The 22,308-nt window shown below is 42.7% G+C and overlaps 1 protein-coding gene across 1 annotated transcript; it reads left to right on the plus strand.

Moving 5' to 3' along the window:
- The first annotated feature begins 7,039 nt into the window (after nt 1–7,039).
- zc3h12ab (zinc finger CCCH-type containing 12Ab) lies at nt 7,040–15,135 on the plus strand. The gene is made up of 6 exons (XM_076755166.1): nt 7,040–7,113; nt 8,757–9,265; nt 11,693–11,832; nt 13,115–13,349; nt 13,455–13,555; nt 14,064–15,135. Exons 2-6 carry the CDS (start codon nt 8,895–8,897, stop codon nt 15,023–15,025), a joined length of 1,809 nt encoding a protein of 602 aa, XP_076611281.1. The 5' UTR covers nt 7,040–7,113; nt 8,757–8,894; the 3' UTR covers nt 15,026–15,135.
- The last annotated feature ends 7,173 nt before the right edge of the window (nt 15,136–22,308 follow it).

Below are 22,308 nucleotides of genomic sequence, written 5' to 3' on the forward strand. Positions count from 1 at the left end.
GAATCACCAGCAGCTGAGCAGGATTCAGAGCCCTCCTCTGAGCCAGAACCTGCATCAGAATCACCAACATCCGGGCAGGATTCAGGACCTTCCTCTGAGCCAGAACCTGCACCAGAATCACCAACAGCTGGACCGGATTCAGAGCCCTCATCTGAACCTGAACCTGCACCAGAATCACCAGCAGCTGGGCAGGATTCAGAGCCTTCCTCTGAGTCAGAACCTGCACCAGAATCACCAGCAGCTGAGCAGGATTCAGAACCCTCCTCTGAACCAGAACCTGCACCAGAATCACCAACATCCGGGCAGGATTCAGAACCTTCCTCTGAACTAGAACCTGCACCAGAATCACCAACATCCGGGCAGGATTCAGAACCTTCCTCTGAACCAGAACCTGCACCAGAATCACCAGCAGCTGAGCAGGATTCAGAGCCCTCCTCTGAGCCAGAACCTGCATCAGAATCACCAACATCCGGGCAGGATTCAGGACCTTCCTCTGAACCAGAACCTGCACCAGAATCACCAACAGCTGGACCGGATTCAGAGCCCTCATCTGAACCTGAACCTGCACCAGAATCACCAGCAGCTGGGCAGGATTCAGAGCCTTCCTCTGAGTCAGAACCTGCACCAGAATCACCAGCAGCTGAGCAGGATTCAGAACCCTCCTCTGAACCAGAACCTGCACCAGAATCACCTACAGCTGGACAGGATTCGGAACCTTCCTCTGAGCCAGAACCTGCACCAGAATCACCAACAGCTGGACAGGAATCGGAACCTTCATCTGAACCAGAACCTGCACCAGAATCACCAACAGCTGGACAGGATTCAGAACCCTCGTCTGAGCCAGAACCTGCACCAGACTCACCAACAGCTGGGCAGGATTCAGAGCCCTCCTCTGAACCAGAACCTGCACCAGAATCACCAACAGCTGAGCAGGATTCAGAACCTTCATCTGAACCAGAACCTGCACCAGAATCACCAGCAGCTGAGCAGGACTCAGAACCCTCCTCTGAACCAGAACCTGCACCAGAATCACCAACAGCTGGGCAGGATTCAGAACCTTCCTCTGAGTCAGAACCTGCACCAGAATCACCAGCAGCTGAGCAGGATTCAGAACCCTCCTCTGAACCAGAACCTGCACCAGAATCACCAACATCCGGGCAGGATTCAAAACCTTCCTCTGAACCAGTACCTGCACCAGAATCACCAACATCCGGGCAGGATTCAGAACCTTCCTCTGAACCAGAACCTGCACCAGAATCACCAGCAGCTGAGCAGGATTCAGAGCCCTCCTCTGAGCCAGAACCTGCATCAGAATCACCAACATCCGGGCAGGATTCAGGACCTTCCTCTGAGCCAGAACCTGCACCAGAATCACCAACAGCTGGACAGGATTCAGAGCCCTCATCTGAACCAGAACCTGCACCAGAATCACCAGCAGCTGGGCAGGATTCAGAGCCTTCCTCTGAGTCAGAACCTGCACCAGAATCACCAGCAGCTGAGCAGGATTCACAACCCTCCTCTGAACCAGAACCTGCACCAGAATCACCAACATCCGGGAAGGATTCAGAACCTTCCTCTGAGCCAGAACCTGCACCAGAATCACCAGCAGCTGAGCAGGATTCAGAACCCTCCTCTGAACCAGAACCTGCACCAGAATCACCAACATCCGGGAAGGATTCAAAACCTTCCTCTGAACCAGAACCTGCACCAGAATCACCAACATCCGGGCAGGATTCAGAACCTTCCTCTGAACCAGAACCTGCACCAGAATCACCAGCAGCTGAGCAGGATTCAGAGCCCTCCTCTGAGCCAGAACCTGCATCAGAATCACCAACATCCGGGCAGGATTCAGGACCTTCCTCTGAGCCAGAACCTGCACCAGAATCACCAACAGCTGGACAGGATTCAGAGCCCTCATCTGAACCAGAACCTGCACCAGAATCACCAGCAGCTGGGCAGGATTCAGAGCCTTCCTCTGAGTCAGAACCTGCACCAGAATCACCAGCAGCTGAGCAGGATTCACAACCCTCCTCTGAACCAGAACCTGCACCAGAATCACCAACATCCGGGAAGGATTCAGAACCTTCCTCTGAGCCAGAACCTGCACCAGAATCACCAGCAGCTGAGCAGGATTCAGAACCCTCCTCTGAACCAGAACCTGCACCAGAATCACCAACATCCGGGCAGGATTCAAAACCTTCCTCTGAACCAGAACCTGCACCAGAATCACCAACATCCGGGCAGGATTCAGAACCTTCCTCTGAACCAGAACCTGCACCAGAATCACCAGCAGCTGAGCAGGATTCAGAGCCCTCCTCTGAGCCAGAACCTGCATCAGAATCACCAACATCCGGGCAGGATTCAGGACCTTCCTCTGAGCCAGAACCTGCACCAGAATCACCAACAGCTGGACAGGATTCAGAGCCCTCATCTGAACCAGAACCTGCACCAGAATCACCAGCAGCTGGGCAGGATTCAGAGCCTTCCTCTGAGTCAGAACCTGCACCAGAATCACCAGCAGCTGAGCAGGATTCACAACCCTCCTCTGAACCAGAACCTGCACCAGAATCACCAACATCCGGGAAGGATTCAGAACCTTCCTCTGAGCCAGAACCTGCACCAGAATCACCTACAGCTGGACAGGATTCGGAACCTTCCTCTGAGCCAGAACCTGTACCAGAATCACCAACAGCTGGACAGGAATCGGAACCTTCATCTGAACCAGAACCTGCACCAGAATCACCAACAGCTGGACAGGATTCAGAACCCTCATCTGAGCCAGAACCTGCACCAGAATCACCAACAGCTGGGCAGGATTCAGAGCCCTCCTCTGAACCAGAACCTGCACCAGAATCACCAACAGCTGAGCAGGATTCAGAACCTTCATCTGAACCAGAACCTGCACCAGAATCACCAGCAGCTGAGCAGGATTCAGAACCCTCCTCTGAACCAGAACCTGCACCAGAATCACCAGCAGCTGAGCAGGATTCAGAACCCTCCTCTGAACCAGAACCTGCACCAGAATCACCAACATCCGGGCAGGATTCAGAACCTTCCTCTGAACCAGAACCTGCACCAGAATCACCAACATCCGGGCAGGATTCAGAACCTTCCTCTGAACTAGAACCTGCACCAGAATCACCAGCAGCTGAGCAGGATTCAGAGCCCTCCTCTGAGCCAGTACCTGCACCAGAATCACCAACAGCTGGACAGGATTCAGAACCCTCGTCTGAGCCAGAACCTGCAGCAGAATCACCAACAGCTGGGCAGGATTCTGAGCCCTCCTCTGAACCAGAACCTGCACCAGAATCACCAACAGCTGGGCAGGATTCAGAACCTTCATCTGAACCAGAACCTGCACCAGAATCACCAACATCCGGGCAGGATTCAGAACCTTCATCTGAGCCAGAACCTGCACCAGAATCACCAGCAGCTGTGCAGGATTTAGAACCCTCCTCTGAACCAGAACCTACACCAGAATCACCAACATCCGGGCAGGATTCAGAACCTTCATCTGAACCAGAACCTGCACCAGAATCACCAACAGCTGGGCAGGATTCAGAACCTTCATCTGAACCTGAACCTACACCAGAATCACCAACAGCTGGGCAGGATTCAGAACCTTCATCTGAGCCAGTTCCTGCACCAGAATCACCAACATCTGAACAGGATTCAGAACCTTCCTCTGAGCCAGAACCTGCACCAGAATCACCAACATCTGTACAGGATTCAGAACCAACACCTGAACCAGCACCTACACCAGAATCAACACCTGGACAGGATTCAGAACCATCCTCTGAACCAGGGGCTTCGCCAGAAACACCATCTGCACAGGATTCAGAACCATCCTCTGAACCAGGGGCTTCGCCAGAATCACCAACACATCAGCATGAATCTGTTCTCCCACACACCGAGCCTGAAGCAACACCTGCACCAGAATCAACATCTGGACAGGATTCCAAACTCTCCTCTGAACCAGGGGCTTCGCCAGAAACACCATCTGCACAGGATTCAGAACCATCCTCTGAACCAGGGGCTTCGCCAGAATCACCAACACATCAGCATGAATCTGTTCTCCCACACACCGAGCCTGACGCAACACCTGCACCAGAATCAACATCTGGACAGCATTCAGAACCATCCCCTGAACCAGGGGCTTCGCCAGAATCACCAACACATCAGCATGAATCTGTTCTCCCACACACCGAGCCTGACGCAACACCTGCACCAGAATCAACATCTGGACAGCATTCAGAACCATCCTCTGAACCAGGGGCTTCACCAGAATCACCAACATCATGGCAGGATTCCGTAACCCCCTCTAAACCAGCACATGCACCTGAATCACCAATACCTGGGCAAATTTCAGGACCAACACTTGAGGCTCACACCACTCCAGCACCAGAATCACCAACACATCAGCCTGAATCTGTTCTCCCACACACCAAGCCTGAAGTAACACCTGCACCAGAATCCACGTCTGGTCACATGTCAAACACACCACCTGAGTCACACTTCACACCCACAGGAGGACATCAGGCGGAATCACCAATATCTGAGGATGACCGGAAAGCAGCTCCTGAGTCAAACACCACAAATAAAGACGAACACTCACATGGATCTGATTCAGCAGAGCACGGACCACAGCCAATAAATTCACCAGCCACTGTGCCTGCAGTACTACCTGAGTTACATCCTGCCGTGCTTCCTAACATGCCACCTAAAACATTGCTCAAGCCAGAACCACACTGGAGAGGCCGTAATTGTCATAGAGGATAAATTGAGTGAGAAATGAATCAGTAAAGTAAATGAGAATATCTTACCATTAGATTGTGTCTGTCCTGAAAACATAAATAAATTTTAACAAAACAACAGAACATTATTTTGCATTATTATATTATGTATCTAACTGACCAGCTTTTCTTTAATACTGACATTTATTGTTAGAAACAGTAACATATGAGCCTTTGAAAAATCACATAACTGTCTTTACAGACAAATATAGTAACACCAAAGACATGAAAAAGATAAAAACAATCACTTCAAAACAATGCATTAAATCACATATTTATATCTGCAATCATGTAACTGTGATACACACAAAGAGGAAGTAATTTAATTAATAAAATGTGTTCTATCCAATCCTATCATTGATGTGTAGTGATGTCATCGCAGCTGAAGTACAAGACTGTGATGATGTCATCATCTTTTCATTGCCACACTGAGAATTCCTCCATCACTGTCATGTGACCCTGTCCCTTTATTTCTGTGTGGCTCAAAGGACTCATGATGCCTTTACATAAATCCAACCACACAGTCAGTAGTCTATATGAAAATGAATTAAATGGGTGTTTAATGGTGCAAAACAAATAAATTATGACATGTAAGAGACATCAAAATGAATATACTTTTCTGTTAGTGTCAGGGAAGGAGGAATAGGACAGTGAGGAAACAATTAGCATCGAGGTTAATCTCATTTCATTTTTAGAGTTCAGAGTCTAATTTTAGTAATCTTCTACCTCAGTTTAAGCAGAAGATTGTTTTAAACCGAGGGTAAAGTTATGAGACTTTAAAGAGCAGAGTCAGAATTCAGCAGTAAAGGTCAAGACTTGCTGGCTCAAGATTAATGACAGTGTTTACTGTGAACGTCCACTCATATAAAATATATAGAAACTTCATTTTTGGAAGTATGACTCAGACGTATTTCTTCCCATAGGATCTTAGCTTTGCTCTGTTTTCTTCAGAATACTGACATCAATCTCAGGACTCAATTTACTCTTCTTATCGTCTTCCATACTGCATGCAATTATGTTAAATAGAGTGAGTGATAAGGCACCTAAAGCAGATGTATGTAAAATTCCTGACAAGACCAGTCAAATTTCTCGTATGAGGCCTGTAATTTTAAAAAAATGCGGCTTTGTCCCACTTCAGTGAAAGCTGTAAATCAACTTAATTGACTAAAGTTTGGAAGCAGCGCCTACAGCTACAAATTGGGGACCAATCAAAACTCCCTCAACAATTCATTCAAGGCATGCAGAAAATTAGATGATACACAAGTTAAGATTTTTTTTTTCTGCCTTTTTCTTTTATTGAATTTTGGAAAAAAACACTTAAAATGAAACAATCAGAGATGCAAAAAAACACGTTTTGTTTGAACTCCTAACAAAAGGCACAGGCTCTGCTGCTGTAACGCTGGATAAAGCTGGTCGCTGCCCTTCAGCTCCATCATGTGGTAATAACTTTATTGTAATTTAATAAACTTAAAACGTGTCTGTTGCTACTGGTGGAAAATAGACCAGGTTATTTATTGTCACAGCTCTTGTAGTATTTTTTTGTGAGTGGGCGCCAATTTCAAAGAAGCTTATGTCATCCCACTTTTACACCATGGTAGAAAGTAATTAAGTACTCAAGCTCTGTTCTTAAGTACAGTTTTGAGGTACTTGTATTGTACTTGAGTATCACTATTTTCTCCTACTTTATACATCCTTTACACTTTACAAAGGATATCAGAGCCACATGTTGTACTTTTTAGTCCATTACATTTATTTGATGATTTGAGTTACTTTTCAGATTAATAATACAAAATCAATGAATTATGAAGTATTATTAAGTGGCCTCACCTGTACCAGGTGCAAGATTAAAACCATGAGTGCATCAATAATCAGAATCAAATAAAATACACAATTCTTCTGAGTACTTTTACCTTTGGTACTTTGAGTATATTTTGATGCTATACTTTTGTATTTTTACTTGAATTCAGGACTTTTACTTGTAACTGAGTACTTCTACACTGTGTTATTGCCACTTTTACTGACCACCCCTGCTTTTACATGCATTTATTCTCTTAATGCTCCTCATTTATTCGTGCGTAATTGATCTCAGCGGACTGGATGAGTCAGAGCTCTGACTGGAGTCTCAGCATGTGACTCGCCCAAATCTCCACGTTGGTCGCCTGCTGGTTGTTTGATGATGTCGAGAAAAAGAAAAAACCCAACTTCCTTGAACCGGCTCACAGCACAGACAGAAGCTTCTGGTCTCCGCGCTCATCAGTTTTCACAGACTCGTTAACCTGCGCGAAAAGACGCATCCAGCAGCGCATTGGAGGCTTTTCAGGTGAGTTTCTTTCTTTGTCCTGTTAAGTTTAGGCAGAAACGGCAGGCGCGACTTTCTGAACTCGCTTGTGATCCTGGCACAAGGTTAGATTCTGCTCCGTTCACAGCGGATCCACAGCAAAACGAGGAGTTTCACTTATTCATGTAGACAGTGAGAGATGGACACGAGAGTCATTCTCTGTCTCAGTTCGTGTTTTCACCACATCAGATGGGATGAGGAGGAGAAGTTTACAGAGGAGCAAAGATGAAGTGCTCATGACTGAAACTATTAGTCGATTTATCGATTATCTGTACTTATTTCATTCCTGCCACGAGCCATCACGCTGTACAACAGTACGTTAAACAGTTAATCCACCAACCTCACAAACCCCAATATTTTACCTATTATCTGCACTGCTGCACATACGGTCTACTGTTTACATTTATTAATCATCTGAAACTGCAATTTTTTTTTCTGTAAATACTTGTTTATATACTTCGTTATATTGTATTTTTATTATTATAATATTATATAATATGCATTACACATATAATACATATTATATAACTAAATATTTAGTTATACTTAGTTATATTTTTATTTTTAACAAACTGCTGTTATTCCTGTTGTATACATTCTGTGTTTGTCTGTATGTTTAATTGCTACTGCAACAAAATAATTCCTAAATTGGGATCAATAAGAAGCTGTCTAAAGTCTAAAGTCTAATTTTGATAACCTATGAAACATTTCAGTCACTTAAAACGCAGCAAATGCCAAATATTCACAGATTTCAGCCTCTCAAATGTGTGGATTTGCTGTTTTCCTCTATTGAAGACGTTGCAAATATGACATATTTCCCATTTTATAGACATAACAGTGACTCATTAATAAAAAATAATCTGCAGATTAATAAATAATGAAAATAATGATTAGTTGCATCCCTAGAAATGAGTAATAATCTGATTTTGGACAAACTAAAAGGTGTTTAAGATATAAAGAAGAATAGAAATGATAAGAAATGAATAGTAAAGTAACAAAGTAAGTTTGAGAGAAAGAAATAAAATGATTTCATTAAAAGACAAATAATGCAATTAGGGCTGCAGCTAATGATTATTTTCATTATCCATTTATCTGCTGATTATTTTCTCAGTTAAGTGGAGACACTAAGGTGTTGTGTAAAAAATTGAACACTTCAACATAAAACTTCCCCAGGTGATGACTCACATTAAGACAATAATTTTTTATATTGCAAATTTTCTTAAACATCACAGCTGCATATGCAAATGAGACATTAACTGTTAACTGTGCTAATTTTCATAAATGTCCAGAACAGAAATCTGAAATAAATCAATGGATGTTTTCTGTCCACTAGTCTGAAAGACGGCATGTTAGAGAAGAAAAATAGCCCAAAATCTCAAAACTGACCAGTGCACCGAAAAAGATGCTTTCACCTGTCGTGTTTCCCCGTAATCAATTCATAGCTTTGTTTATCAAATAACAAAAAATAATAAAGAATGCCCTTTATTATCATTGCCTAACAGGATGTGTTCAAGTTCTTTGTTCTATCTGACCAACAGCCCCTGAAATAATTGATCAGTTATTATGCTGTTGTTTAGGGCTGCAGACTGATCACAGTAACAGTGATAATGTGTTTTTTCAAACAGGTGGAACATGAGTGAGAAGACATGAATGCTGAAGTTACCTTCTTTCCATCTGTTCACCTGTGGAGCAAAGTCCTCACAGGCCGAGACACAGCCGCATAGATCTTCCCTTCACTTCCTCCAAACTCCTCCTGTGAGAGCATGCATCCCAGCGACCCCGACCCGTCCCTGGACCCCCAGCACCTGGAGGCCCAGCTGGACTTCTTCCACAAGCTTGGGTACTCCACGGCTCAGGTTCAGGCCGTTCAGCAGCTGTTTGGCCACAACATGGACACAGATAAAGTCCTGGGGGAGCTGGTTCGGATCGGGGCCAGTCGGGAGGCCGGTCAGGGGACCAAGCGGGGGCCGGTGACCACGATGTCGGTGCTGGTGCCCAGAGGGGACGTCCAGGCTGCGGGCCCCACCCTGCTGCTGCCTTTCCCTGTATCTTCTCCTCGGAGCAGAGAGGAGAGTGGTGAGGATGAAGACGCTCTCAGACCCATTGTTATAGACGGCAGCAATGTGGCCATGAGGTGAGAAACTCCACAGAATAAAAACTACAGCTGAAGTAATTGATCAGTTGATCAGCACCTACTTAGTTAATCAATTAGTCTTTTTTTTTTTTTTAATGCCCCAAATTCACATAGCTTCTCAACTGTGAGGATTTGTAGCTTGCAGCGTGTCTCCTGCTCTAACGTTTTCCTCACCACCTTCTTGCTTGAGGACAGGTAGCGTCCTGAGTAATCAAGCTGTTTATCTTTTTGTTTGGTTTAGTAAAGCTCTTAATGTTTTTGTTTTATTTATTCTTAACTTATCATCTTAATCTGTCCCACAGCAGCGAGCCACCATGTATTTCACCTTTAATGTGGTTTTATGGTCAAAATGACTCTTTCATGTCCAGTTAGTTGTCGAACTACTTGCCAGTGAAAGTAATACCATAACAAATATGAGATATCTGCAGACGTTTCGTTTGACCTCAAGTCGCCCGATGATTCACTCTGTGTTTTAACACCATTGTCAGTGAGGCGATGGTAGATGTGTCTGATAGGCCACAAAGGGAGATTTCAGCTTCACTCAGATTGACGTCGTAGATGTATTTTTGTCGTAAGTAATGCGAGAAGATGCAGTGGGAGTTTTTTGTGATAAAGGTTTAATAAAGATAAAGTGATGTGCAGCTATCTGTGACCTTTCAGGCGGGACCAGCACATTTTTAGCTACGCTGCCTCGTTAGCAGTGTAGCACATTTAGTGATGAGTCACTTCTGACATCTGATTTCTACGACTACTAACACTAAACACATGATTAGCGGCTCTGTGAGGCTACACAGACCCTAAAAGCCAAAAGCTAATGTCAGCATGCTAACATGCTCAAAATGACCATGCTAAATGCTAATGTTAAGCAGGTATAATGTTAACGATGCCCACTATCCATGTTTAGCATATTAGCATCCTAACATGTGCTAACTAGAGGTAAACACAAGAAATAGAAGAGAAATAACGTGCTGTTTGTTTTCTCTGTATTTGCACTGAGCATTGAGGGATTGTTCACATGTTACTCAGAGGGCTAATGCACCAGTTTTCCAATTTTGGCTTCTTCTATGTCACTGACAGAAAAGGACAGCATGTCCATTATGGCCTCTCTATGTTAGCGGATGTCATAGAGTTCAACAACAAACAGGAACTGTTGCCGTCTGCTCACTTTCCAGCACCATTAGACTGATATACCATCATTACCTCTCCCATCATTCACCTTCTCATACATGCACACACAGTTGGAACAGAGAACAGAGAAAATAGGTCAGAGAACGAGACAGCAAAAAGCACAGCGTGTAAACTGTGTGTGTGTGTGTGTGTGTGTGTGTGTGTGTGCAGAGTATACACACCCCTTGCCTTTCCCAGCCAGGCACGCCCGTTCAGGCTCGTTGCAGACAAGCTGCTCCAGTATGCAAATCAGAGCGCATACGTACGTCTATGAGTGCCTTCTTGTTTCCTTGCAGGCCAGCACTTCTTATAGAGAAAGGCCCCATTTTAACAGAAACAGGCCTGACAGCATTTTACACCTCCGCTCTCCTATAAGCAATCTGCTTCCACTGCTCTGCTGTTTGTCTTGGCTTTAAACTCGACTCATCCAAAAAGCTCCTTAGGGCTAAGAACACTAACAACTGTCATATTTTTATCGCTGAGCTCTGCTAAAGTAAATAAGCAAAGATTGCCTGTTGTGTCTTTAGATTTGTGACTGTTCCTCAGGTTAGATGCTCTGATATCAGTGTTTGCTGCTGACAGATTTGTTGTTAGTTTTAGATGACAGCGAAACCACTGCCAAGATGAGCAATCAGCTTGGTTTTAAACCTTTGTGGGTTACTGCATTGGTGTCTGGACAAGATGAATCTGAAAAAAGAATGAAAACAAGAGAGACAAAATATTTTTGTTTCCCAAATTATTAATCTTACTATTACATTTTTTAGATGTTTCTCTAATTGCTTTTTTCTTGTAAAACACTGGATTATTTTAGCTCTTCAGGTGTAAACAAACAGTCTGAAGTAACGCTTGTTCGCTGTCTTCTGAGAAAGAGCTCAGCCAACAAATTGTTTGACATATAACTCCCTGTAAATCTACAACTTCCTGATTTTATGCTTCTGGTTTTAAACAGATTAAACAAATGAGATAAAACATGTTAGTTAATGAGTTCTTAGGTGGTGGGAGGCTGATTAAGTTTCCTCTGAACTGAGCCATGCTAGCTGTTTCCCCTTGTTTCCAGCCTTTATGCTAAGCTAAGCTAACTCAGATTCTCTGTTAGCTTGACCATAAACCATCAGAACTGAACCAATCAGATTATTTGAGTGTGGATGTGGATTCTCTATGTGCTCAGGGGAAGCTTTCATCCACAAACACTTAATTCTAAGAAGATGAATATTTTCTGTTTTCTCATTCATGCTTCCTGGTTTCCATTCATTCATTCAGCCATGGGAACAAGGAAGTTTTCTCTTGCCTGGGAATCCAGTTGACTGTGGACTTCTTCCTGGACAGAGGCCACACTGAAATCACAGTGTTTGTTCCCTCATGGAGGAAGGAGCAGCCCAGGCCAGATGTTCCCATCGCGGGTAAGAAGATGGGGCTTCATGTTTGTTCTCAAAGTTTTCTATTTCCTTCTTTTCCTGGCAGCGCTGAGCACACAACACTGCCCTCTTTGTTAATTGAGAGCAAGGTGTGGTGGGATCGCTGTGAGGTTTTATTATACTCATTATTGTTATCAGGAAGCAGTTTGTGAGTGCAGGAATGTGTCATCATCATGAACTGGTATTTTATAGACTAAAAGATTATTGGACAAATGAAATAATTGCGAGTCGCAGCCCTGTTTCAAATGGTTTTTGGCTTGCATAGACTTGAGAGCCATAGCCAAGGTTAAAAGGAGCAGGATGTGATGGCTCTGATGAAATGCTTCTGAGAGTGGGCTTTGTCTCGAAAAGGGAAAAACCCCAAGTACTTTTGTTTTTTTTTCAAATGCCGAGTAAATGATCTTTATCTGTAATCTGTTTGGCTATAACTCAAAAGATGCACAGTAAACGCAGGGTTTTTCCGATGGTTTGTGATGACAGAAGATAACAACTTGAACTATTGGCGTCAGTGATTTGAACATCCTTTGATGGCCATTTGGAAGCGTCTACTGACACCACACCACTTGTTTGGTTTATGTAGATGAACAGATTGCTCATGCTGATATAAAGGGTTTTTTTTTTTCTTCCAGGATGTACTTTTAGGGCCCTTAGTTAATATTAAACTGGGTTAATCAGTCTGACTCAATTTGAAATGCAACAGTGGCTTCCTGAAAAATGACAGTTTTGGTTGTGCATGAAAATTAACGTGCCTTTATTTTAATACAGTTTACTTTAAGTGGCTATAACTCATATTATTATTATTATTATTATTATTATTATTATAATGTCTTATGACAATGTGAAGAGGTGCAATTCTGAGTTTCAGCTCATTCATTGTTTAGCTGTCTAGTTCACTCTCACCTCTCTCATGATGTTGTTTTTTTTTTGCCACAGGAGGCTGTTGATTTCAGTGAAAGAGCTCTAAAAACCATCCATAGCAGCTAAAGAGCCAGATATTTACCTCAGGAACTGGTGGAGACCAAAATCCGAAATAAAAGAAATTGAATGTTGGACTTTATAATTGTCATTTTATTATAATCACATGACACCAAATGAACCAATAATGTTCTCCAGAACTGTTGGATGTGTAAATAAGCCCTTACGTGGTTCTAACTTAGGTAATGCTGTCGTAATGTGTTCACAACTTGTTTCTGCTGCCCACAGGAGGCCAAAACAGTTGCTGCGGGTATGATAATGGCCTAATAAGGACTTAATGTTTGGTTGACAGATCAACGCATTCTGAGAGACCTGGAGAGGAGGAAGATTTTGGTGTTCACGCCGTCGCGACGTGTTGCGGGGAAACGGGTGGTCTGCAATGACGACTGTTTCATCGTCAAACTGGCCTACGAGTCTGACGGCATCATCGTGTCCAACGACACGTACCGGGACCTTCAGGGAGAGAAGCCGAAGTGGAAGCGCTTCATCGAGGAGAGGCTGCTCATGTACTCCTTTGTTAATAACAAGTGAGTTCTGCCTTCTTGGTACGGGCTTTCCCTTCCTGCTGTCAGTCAGTGTGGGGCTGTCCAGTTCTATATTTAGACTAATGTTTGAATTTCACCCTGATGCAGGTTTATGCCTCCTGATGATCCTCTGGGTCGCCATGGGCCGACCTTGGAGAACTTCCTGCGGAGATTTCCAAAGACTCAGAAAAAGCAACCATGTCCTTATGGTGAGAGAACCTGTGTAATACATTACTAAGGCCAGTGATGTGCCATTATTTTTGTGAAATGTGACACAAATACTAATAATACTAATAACACTTTAACTGTACTAGCAGTGTGGCTGTATGTTGATTGGTCCACCACAACTACTTTGTGTTTAGTGCTAATTAGGAAATGTTAGCATGCTAGACTGACATGGTGAGCATGATAAAATTTTGTACCTGCTCAACATCGACATCAATTGTGAGCATGTTAGCATGCTGACGTTAGCATTGAGCTCACAGTACAGCCTCCCACAGCTGGTAGCATGGCAGACTACCACTGTTCTCTTGGAGGTTTTTGAACACTAATAGTAAAAAGCTAAACATTAGCATGTTAACATTAACATTGTCATTGTGAGCATGTTAGCACGCTGATGTTAGCATTTAGCTTGAACTACTGGTGTTGCAGAGCTGACAGAGTGGCTGTAGACGCTTATCAGCACTGCTACAATCTTCTGTTTTGTTCTTCTTTCAGGAAAGAAATGCACGTATGGAATCAAATGTAAATTCCACCATCCTGAGCGTGCCAAACAGTCCAATCGCTTGGTTGCAGATGAACTTCGGGAGAACGCTAAGCACCCTTCCACTGCTCAGAAGCAGTCGTCAGTTCACTCCAGTCCTGTGCCTGGACAAAGCCTCTCGTTGGTGGAGGACGTGGCAAACAAACTGACCATGGGACATGAGAGCGGCTCCCTAAAGAAAGATCATAAAAATGAACATGTAGCTCAGGTCAAGGCGAGTCACCGCTCCAGCAAGAGACCGACATCTAGAAAGGACAAGACCAGCCAACACTCCTCTTCTGACCACGGCTCAGTGCGGCATAGTGGCTCTCAGGAGCAGCTGGACTCTGGCTTGGGCTCCATAGACAGTCAGCCAATGGAGGCTCCTTGGAGTGACCACCAGTATCGGGTGACATACGGGACCTCACAGCACACCCACAGTGCAAGAAAGCAGTATTGCCCTCCTAGAAGTGCACCGTGCAGCTGCTGCTCACATGGCCCTTCCGCTCAACACCACAACCAGCATTACAGCTTCGGGCCTGTCAGCAGCCACAGCTCTGATATGATCCCCTACAGCTCGCCTCATTACCCCAGCTATGGTACCTACCCAGTTAGCGTGCGTGCGTACAGTCAGCCCACAGATTTCCAGCACAGCAGGGTCCACGGCCGCCAACAGCAGCAGTACTGCTCCGATCTGTTTGGGGCTCATTCTCCAGTGACCCGCCGCCTGTCGGGGGAGCACTCGCAGTGGGAACCTCCTCAGGGGACACAACCAAGCGAGGGGAGGGAGAGAGAGGTTGTCCGAAAGAAACTTCTCGCTATCTTCAGTGTCCACTTGGTGGACACGGCCATGGACATGTTTCCTCAGCTGATGGATCCACAGTTGCTGGTTGCGGAGATCCTCATGCTGCAGAGTCAGAACAGGTCTCTGAGATAAGATGAAGTCCAGGTCCGGTCTAAACCCTCGTCTTTCAGTGGAAAGACTGACAAGGCCGCAGAAACCAAGATAAACATGAGTTTGTGTATTTTTGTATTGTGGTATCCACCTTGCTATAAACTGTATTAGAATACATTGGAATGATGTTTTAAGTTGCCTCAGTGAACTGGATAAAATAAGAGCCAGTATGCAGTTGATACAAATTGTATCTTTATTTAAAAACGTAAAAGGAAAAAGTGGATTTAAATGTCAGATAATGGGATTGAAAGCGGTAACACCCTGACACTCTTATGGTTTACCACTGTTCTGCCATCTAATCTGCTTCTACTATGCTGACGCTGTCCTGGAGGTGTTTAATTATATGTTTAGTGTGGCATGGATGAAAAGAACACTTAGGTAAAAATGTCTTTGTGTCATATTGGCACTGTGCACCGTGCTTTCACAGTCAACTATTGCACAGGGTTGGGCAATTATTATTAACTAGTTTCAACCCTTCAATTACGTTGACGATGAAATAAAAGTGTTGAGATATTGTGATATATACTTATTAGGCAATGCTTCATAGGTGCAAGTAATAATCTCAGAGATAATGAGATTTGAAACTGTAAAAAGTGGCTTTAATATTCCCCAGTTTATTTAATGTGTTTGTCTGTTTTTGTATTTGCTATTGTGATTCTTTGGCCATATTGAGAAATTAGATCCTTTGTAACAGTTCAACTTTTTGGGATGGCAACACAACCGTTTAACATGTGTCAGTGTTTCATTTATTGTTTCAGTCATAGTATTTAAAAGTGTAAATGTACTGATGGTTGACTGAGAATGACAAATGATTGTTTTCATTTTAATAGCAATGAACGTCACTGTTATGATATGAAAATAAACTTTTGTACATTGTACGTGCCACGGTGATTGATATACTCTGAGTGAACACCAGCTGACAACACAGACACTGTGTGTGTGTGTGTGTGTGTGTGTGTGTGTGTGTGTGTGTGTGTGTGTGTGTGTGAGAAAGAGAGCTGTGAAGTCCATGGCTGCAGTCTTGTCTGCACAAGTAAGTCCTGTTCATCACACCCATTCAGGTGGCTTGCATAACTCTTAATTGTCTCTGCCAGACAATCCTGCAGGAAGTCATTCGTTTGGTTGTGTGTGAGTGTGTTAATATGTGTGTTTGCAGCTCATCTTACCTGAAAAAGTAATGACATTCCCATCAGCCTCAACTGTACTTTGTGTTTAGTGCTAATTAGCTAACGTTAGCATGCTAAACTGACATGGTGAACAAAATAAACATTGTACATGCTATACATCAACCTTCTTGTGGTGAGCATGTTAGCATGCTGACATTAGCATTTAGCACAAAGTAGAACCTCAGAGCTGGTAGCATGGCTGTAGACTCTTAGTCTTGTTAAAACACAGCAAAATTCAGAGCAGAATGGTCAAATGTAGTGTAAGGTATGTTTGATTTTTAATGAATGGGATAAATAATGCAAAAAACACCAGTTTGTTGCATTAAAATGAAGAAAACTAATATTGTAGCAAAACAGTTTGGCACATTTCGTCCCAAATTTTATCATTTAATTACAATTCACAACTAATTAGAAATTAGTTCTTTAAGAGTTTTTTTTTTTTTTTTTTTTTTTTAACAATATGTAGCTGTAAAAAACCTAAACATGAGCATGTTAGCATTGTCATTGCGAGCATGTCAACAGGCTGATGTTCGCATTTAGCTCAAAGTACTGCTGCGCCGGCCTCACAGAGCTGGCATAAAATACTCAAGTCCAAGTACCTTACATTTGTATTAAAGTACAGTGAGTAAATGTGCTTCATTTAGTTCCCTGTTCCACCACTGACTACAGCCAAACAAGCAGAGGAGTATATACATGTACTACGCTATGTGAAAAAGATTTGAAGTTCTTGTGTAGCTCTGATGCCTGTGAACATAAAACATCTCTTCTCTGCAGTCTGAATGCAAAGAGTCAACAGGTCATCAGAGGTCGTCAAAGCCTGTTCTCCAACACAAACACACAGCTAAACCACATTTAATATCATCTCCATAAGTCCACACAGAGAGAGAAAAAGAAAAAGTTATGAGAAACCAAGCAGCTCTTCTAATTAAACAAAGTCAAATGCGTTTGCAGGAGATCAGATAATGATGCATTTTGTGGGTATCAGATTAAACAGCATGTGCAGAGGTGGGAGACAGTTTCGTTTTAAATCAGTTACTGACAGCTGGGGAACAAAAGCTACTCAGCTTCTTTTTTAATGGTTTTAATGTCTTTGAACGCGAAAAACAAAAAAGTTAAACTTCCATGAACTCACCCAGAGTTACCACATACTGTGTTTGCATGAGGCAGGTGTTGAAAATAAGGAGTGCTGCGTTCACTCACTGCTTCATACAATATATTGATACACAGCGAACACGTTTAGTCATGGGACACTTAGCAAAGACGCGCAACAAGCTGCCGGGGAAAACTCTAACAGTGACATTATGACTCATTCACGGAAACAGTTTTCCATTGATGTGCTCTTACTGTACTTTCCCACCTTACACTGCAAAATGATACCGACTAAACACATATTAACATACTCAAATACACATTACACACAAACATGTACCAGAGTGAGGATGTGGAACAAGGAAATGTTCTTGTTGTCAGCAAAGAGTAATTTATGGTGAGACCAATTAAATTTCACTGATCATTGAGTGTAAACTAGGCCAGTGAAGCAATAACGAGTTACACAAGAAATTAAAGGATAATCATTAATGAGAATTTAGAAATTTTCATATAAACATGCACTTTTAACGCAACATGGATTAAAGATCAGGAGGCAAAAAAACGTACATAATGTTTGTTGAGGCCATGTTGTGATGAGACTGCATGCTCCAACAAAGTTTGGACTGTTTTTGGTAGTTGCTTGGAAGAGTTCTTGTCCACATGTAAATATCAACAATTGTGTTTCTCTGCTGCACCTTTTTCTGTGTTAACAGCCAAGACTGCCAAGGAAATGGCATGATTGCACAATCAGCTGGGGGAGGAATTCTCATCAGAAACGGAAACTCAGTGTAATGTGGTGCAGCAAGTGGAAAGCAAAGAGAAGAGCCTGCTAACCCAACAGCACTGCCATCACATGGAGATGAAAAAATACACGTCAAAATTATGATCTGAATGTTCGTAAAGCAGGAATATTTGTAGAAACACGAAGTCTTCGTCTGCGCAGAAAGTGTGTCGTGTGTTATTTTTTTAAAATGGAATTTATTACACTGTGGGAACTTTGCCACCTCGTTGTTCCTGCTTTGCATCTTTAACTTTGGGGGGACATAAGCCCCCCCGCCCCTCAGTAGCTGGTGCTGGTAGATCTTATGGAGGTTAAAGACCAAGAATGATCAGCATTGATGGAAAGTAACTAAATATGCTTGTGAAAGTACTGTACTGAAGTGCAATTTTGAGGTACTTTACTTGGGTATTTCCAATATTTTTAGCTCCTGTTTACTTCCACTCCACCGCAATATATAGGCAAATACTGAACTTGTCCACTACATTTGTTTTATAGCTTTAGTTTCTGTAACTTTACAAGATTTTTACATATAAAACACATGGTCATCAACAAATGATGCATCGTTATAGATTACAGTTCACAGTTCACAAGAAAGTATAAAAATACATGAAATTCACCTCAACCAGCTGTGACATTAAAAGGCTACTCATGCTTTAATAAGTCTGTCATTCTATTCCAATAACGTAATATATAATAAATATTATCTGATTATAAAACATTCTGAAAGGGGTAATTTTATCCAGTGATTACCTTTAGGTTTGATACTTAAACAGGACATTTTGCTGATGAAGATTTGACATCTTGTCATCTGAGCTGCCACAAGATCTCACAGGCCTTTACCATCAAAACGTTATACATCATCGGACTATAAAACGCCTGGAGAGGCTGTCGTTCTTTTCAAGACTCAGATGAGAAGATAGATATCACTGTTCCGTCTGTAAGCAAACGTGAAGCTACAGTTGGTTAACTTAGCTTAGTTTAGCTCATAGACTGTTTACAAGGGGAAGCAGCTGGCCTGGCTCAGTCTGAAGGTGGCGAAATCCACCTACCAGCACCTCTAAAGCTGGTAATGAATTACATCAGGGTTCATGATTAAAGGACAGATCTTTGCCCGGACCTAACCAAGTTGTTTGTGTGCCAAAACCTAACCAGGTTACAAGGTGTGCTGGCCTTCTGGGAATGTACTTACAGAGCACGATTGATTGATGATTGATTTACTGTTTCAAGAAACTTTGGGTTTAGATCGATCATGTTTAAAGATCCAGAAAACAGCGGCAGGAAATAACTTGATAGCTTTTATCTCACACACTAAAAGTCAGTGAGCAGGTCAGAAAACGTGAAATGTGACTTCCTGAGAAATATATCAGAGGTAAAAAAGTTCCATATCACAAACTGGCTGAGGGCCCAATGCAGCCTGGTTGCTGAAACTTAGCGGCTAACTGTCGTTCAAAGTAACCACGCCCATAATTCAGCATAACATCATAATATAATTTCAGTGATTGAGTTGAACAGGGAAGCTGTCATGAATGGGGAAATTGGCTATAGAGACCAAAACCGGTTTTTATACCAGGTTGTAAACGTGTTTATTTCTGCTGTAAAATTGAGCATTTTAAATTTTAGAACACAGCTATAAATCACTCAGTCTGCTCTTACAAGTCAACTCCCTGCGGATAATCATGAAATGTGTCTGCAGCTATCAGTTAAAATATTCTTTGAAAGTGTCCCAGCAGAAACCAGAACCACCGTAAGTCTTTCCTTCTGCAGTAACACAAAGTAATTGGATGTTAAAAAAAAAAAAAAATTATCTGACATCCATACAGGTGGAGACAAGTCAACACAGTGAAAATGAAATGTCCCACTTTCTACGGAAAATGTCAGGTTGTTGGAAAGAAATTACACAGTACAAGGGAACTGACACCAAACCACATATTTTTAATGTGATTTGCGGCATCAGAGAACATATTTAGCAAGAAGTGTTTTGTTTTTTGGCCACCCACATTTGGCCAATAAACAGCTGTTTATTCACACATCCAGTACTTTTCCCCCTTTATAGCCTAATTTTTATGTCCTTTGCATTTTCGTGTCCAAATAAAGACGCAGCACATGATACAACAGCAAGCAGCAAACAATAACTACAGGATCCACAACGATAACAGCACCAGCAACGATAACAAGACATCAGCTATGGAGGAGGGGGTCTCATGTCAGCAGCTGTGCAGATGATTCCAGATACAGCTCGATGGGTAAAGATAGGTGCTGCAGGGAGATCTTAGGTTAGTAGAAACATGCGAACTGGGCAGGTATACTCTGAGCACTGATTATATGTCTATGCTCTTGTGAATCTATAAAGGATCTTACAGTGTCTCTGTGCTCACCTGCATCCTGGTCTAGGTACCTGTGGATGGAGGCAGTCTTCTCCATGCTTGAAAGATGGAGGAAATCCTCCAGCCACCTATTCTGTTTTAGCTCTGTTTTTGGTCTCCACCAACTCCTGAGGGAAACATCTGGCTCTTTAGCTGCTAAATGCTCCACTGTGTTCACCAGCTTCTCGCTAACTGTGCCTGTCTGCTGGTTGATGCTCAGCAGATAATGTAAAGTGGGTTTTTAGAGCTTTTTTGCACAAATAAATAAGGATAAATAAATAAATAAAAAAGCTGCCTATTACAGTGGTGAGAGTGGAGTTGCAGCCGGGCAGCTAAACAATGAGCTGAAAGTGTGTAAAGCTCAGGGGTGTTGTTTCACATTGTTTTCACTTTGCCATGAAACACTGTTATTCTAAACTTATTTGTTACAACGTCACCCTAAGAATAAAAATCCTGCAGGTGAAAAACCTCATATGAAACAGAGTCCTCAGGGCTTTCAACTGTATGGGCTGGACTGACATACTTTGGCTCGACACACTGTTCTGTTCACGCATCTGTAAAATGCCTTCTTGAAGCATGACTCATGAGCTCTCTGCACCTTAACATAATATGCAAATTCTGAGGTACATGAAAGGATACACTCGACTGCAAATGTGCGCATGTCAGGACATGACTGTTCCCAGATTTCCGCAGCGGTGAAAGACGTACTTAGATCTTTTATTTAAGTAAAAGTATTGTAGAAATATTCTGTTACAAGTAACTTAACCTGACGGGCCAGATGGTTTGTTACACAGGCTCACGCAGCTGCTGCGCAAGGTAAAGTAGACCTCCTGCATTTAAAGTCTTCAGTGAAATACAATTGTGTTTGCATGTCTATTGAAAAAATACAATGAAGTACAGAGTAGCAGAAATTGGGTATACTGAAGTTAAGTACCTCAGAATTGTACTTGTGTAAATGTACAAAGTTACACTAGATTTGAGACAGAGAATAAAAGAGGATGAGAGGGAGACATGGACCTGCATACATTTGCATTTTTTGGTACATCATGTGATACACTCTTGAATTTATTAAAGGTCTCCTCACTTCTTGTGACGCCTTAGCAGTGTGAAAGAAAGTAGAAATGGGTCACAGCAGCAGATCTGACATCCACAGTCTACTTTTTGCTCCACCACTGGAACACATGCTACAGATAAGATGTCAACTGCTTTATCAGCTGCACAGCCTCGTTTAAAGGCTGTTTAAAGTCAGCTCCCTATGTTTCTCCACACCATCCAGTTCAAAAGGATCTGACCTGACAGTGTTGTGAAGAGCTGCTTATGTGCTGTGCAGTGTCAGAATACAGGAAGACGTCATCTACACCTAAAAAGCAGCTTTTCTGGGATTTGTTAATTGAAAACAATTCACCAGGTTACAGATGTGTGATAATGACTCCTCCTGCTGGACAAATGAATCAATGCAACAGTGTTCCACGTTGCTCCATGTATGAGCAAACATTACTTTGTTAGTGTCTGGTTGCTTGTTTCTTCTTTAACACATGGTTTTGTTTGCATGTGCTCATATTAGCACCAGAAAGGTTAATGACTGTCCAAAACTTCTTTGTCTGCAAGGGAACATTACATCTAACAAACTGTGTCCCAACAATGCAGAGCAGAGGGAATATTAGCAAACAGAAATGAGCACACACAAAAACAAATGAAAAGCGAGATATAATCCACTTTTAGGATTAGAAATATTCTATACTTGTGTGTATATTTCTAGTACTGGTAGAAACAATAGCATAAGTAAAGAATGAGAAAAGTCTGGTGACGTCAGAAACTTCACTACCCAGAATTCAAATGAAACTCGCGCAGCCGCAGTTGTGCTCG

This window comes from Chaetodon auriga, chromosome 17, assembly GCF_051107435.1.
Source record: "Chaetodon auriga isolate fChaAug3 chromosome 17, fChaAug3.hap1, whole genome shotgun sequence".
Lineage (NCBI taxonomy): Eukaryota > Metazoa > Chordata > Actinopteri > Chaetodontiformes > Chaetodontidae > Chaetodon > Chaetodon auriga.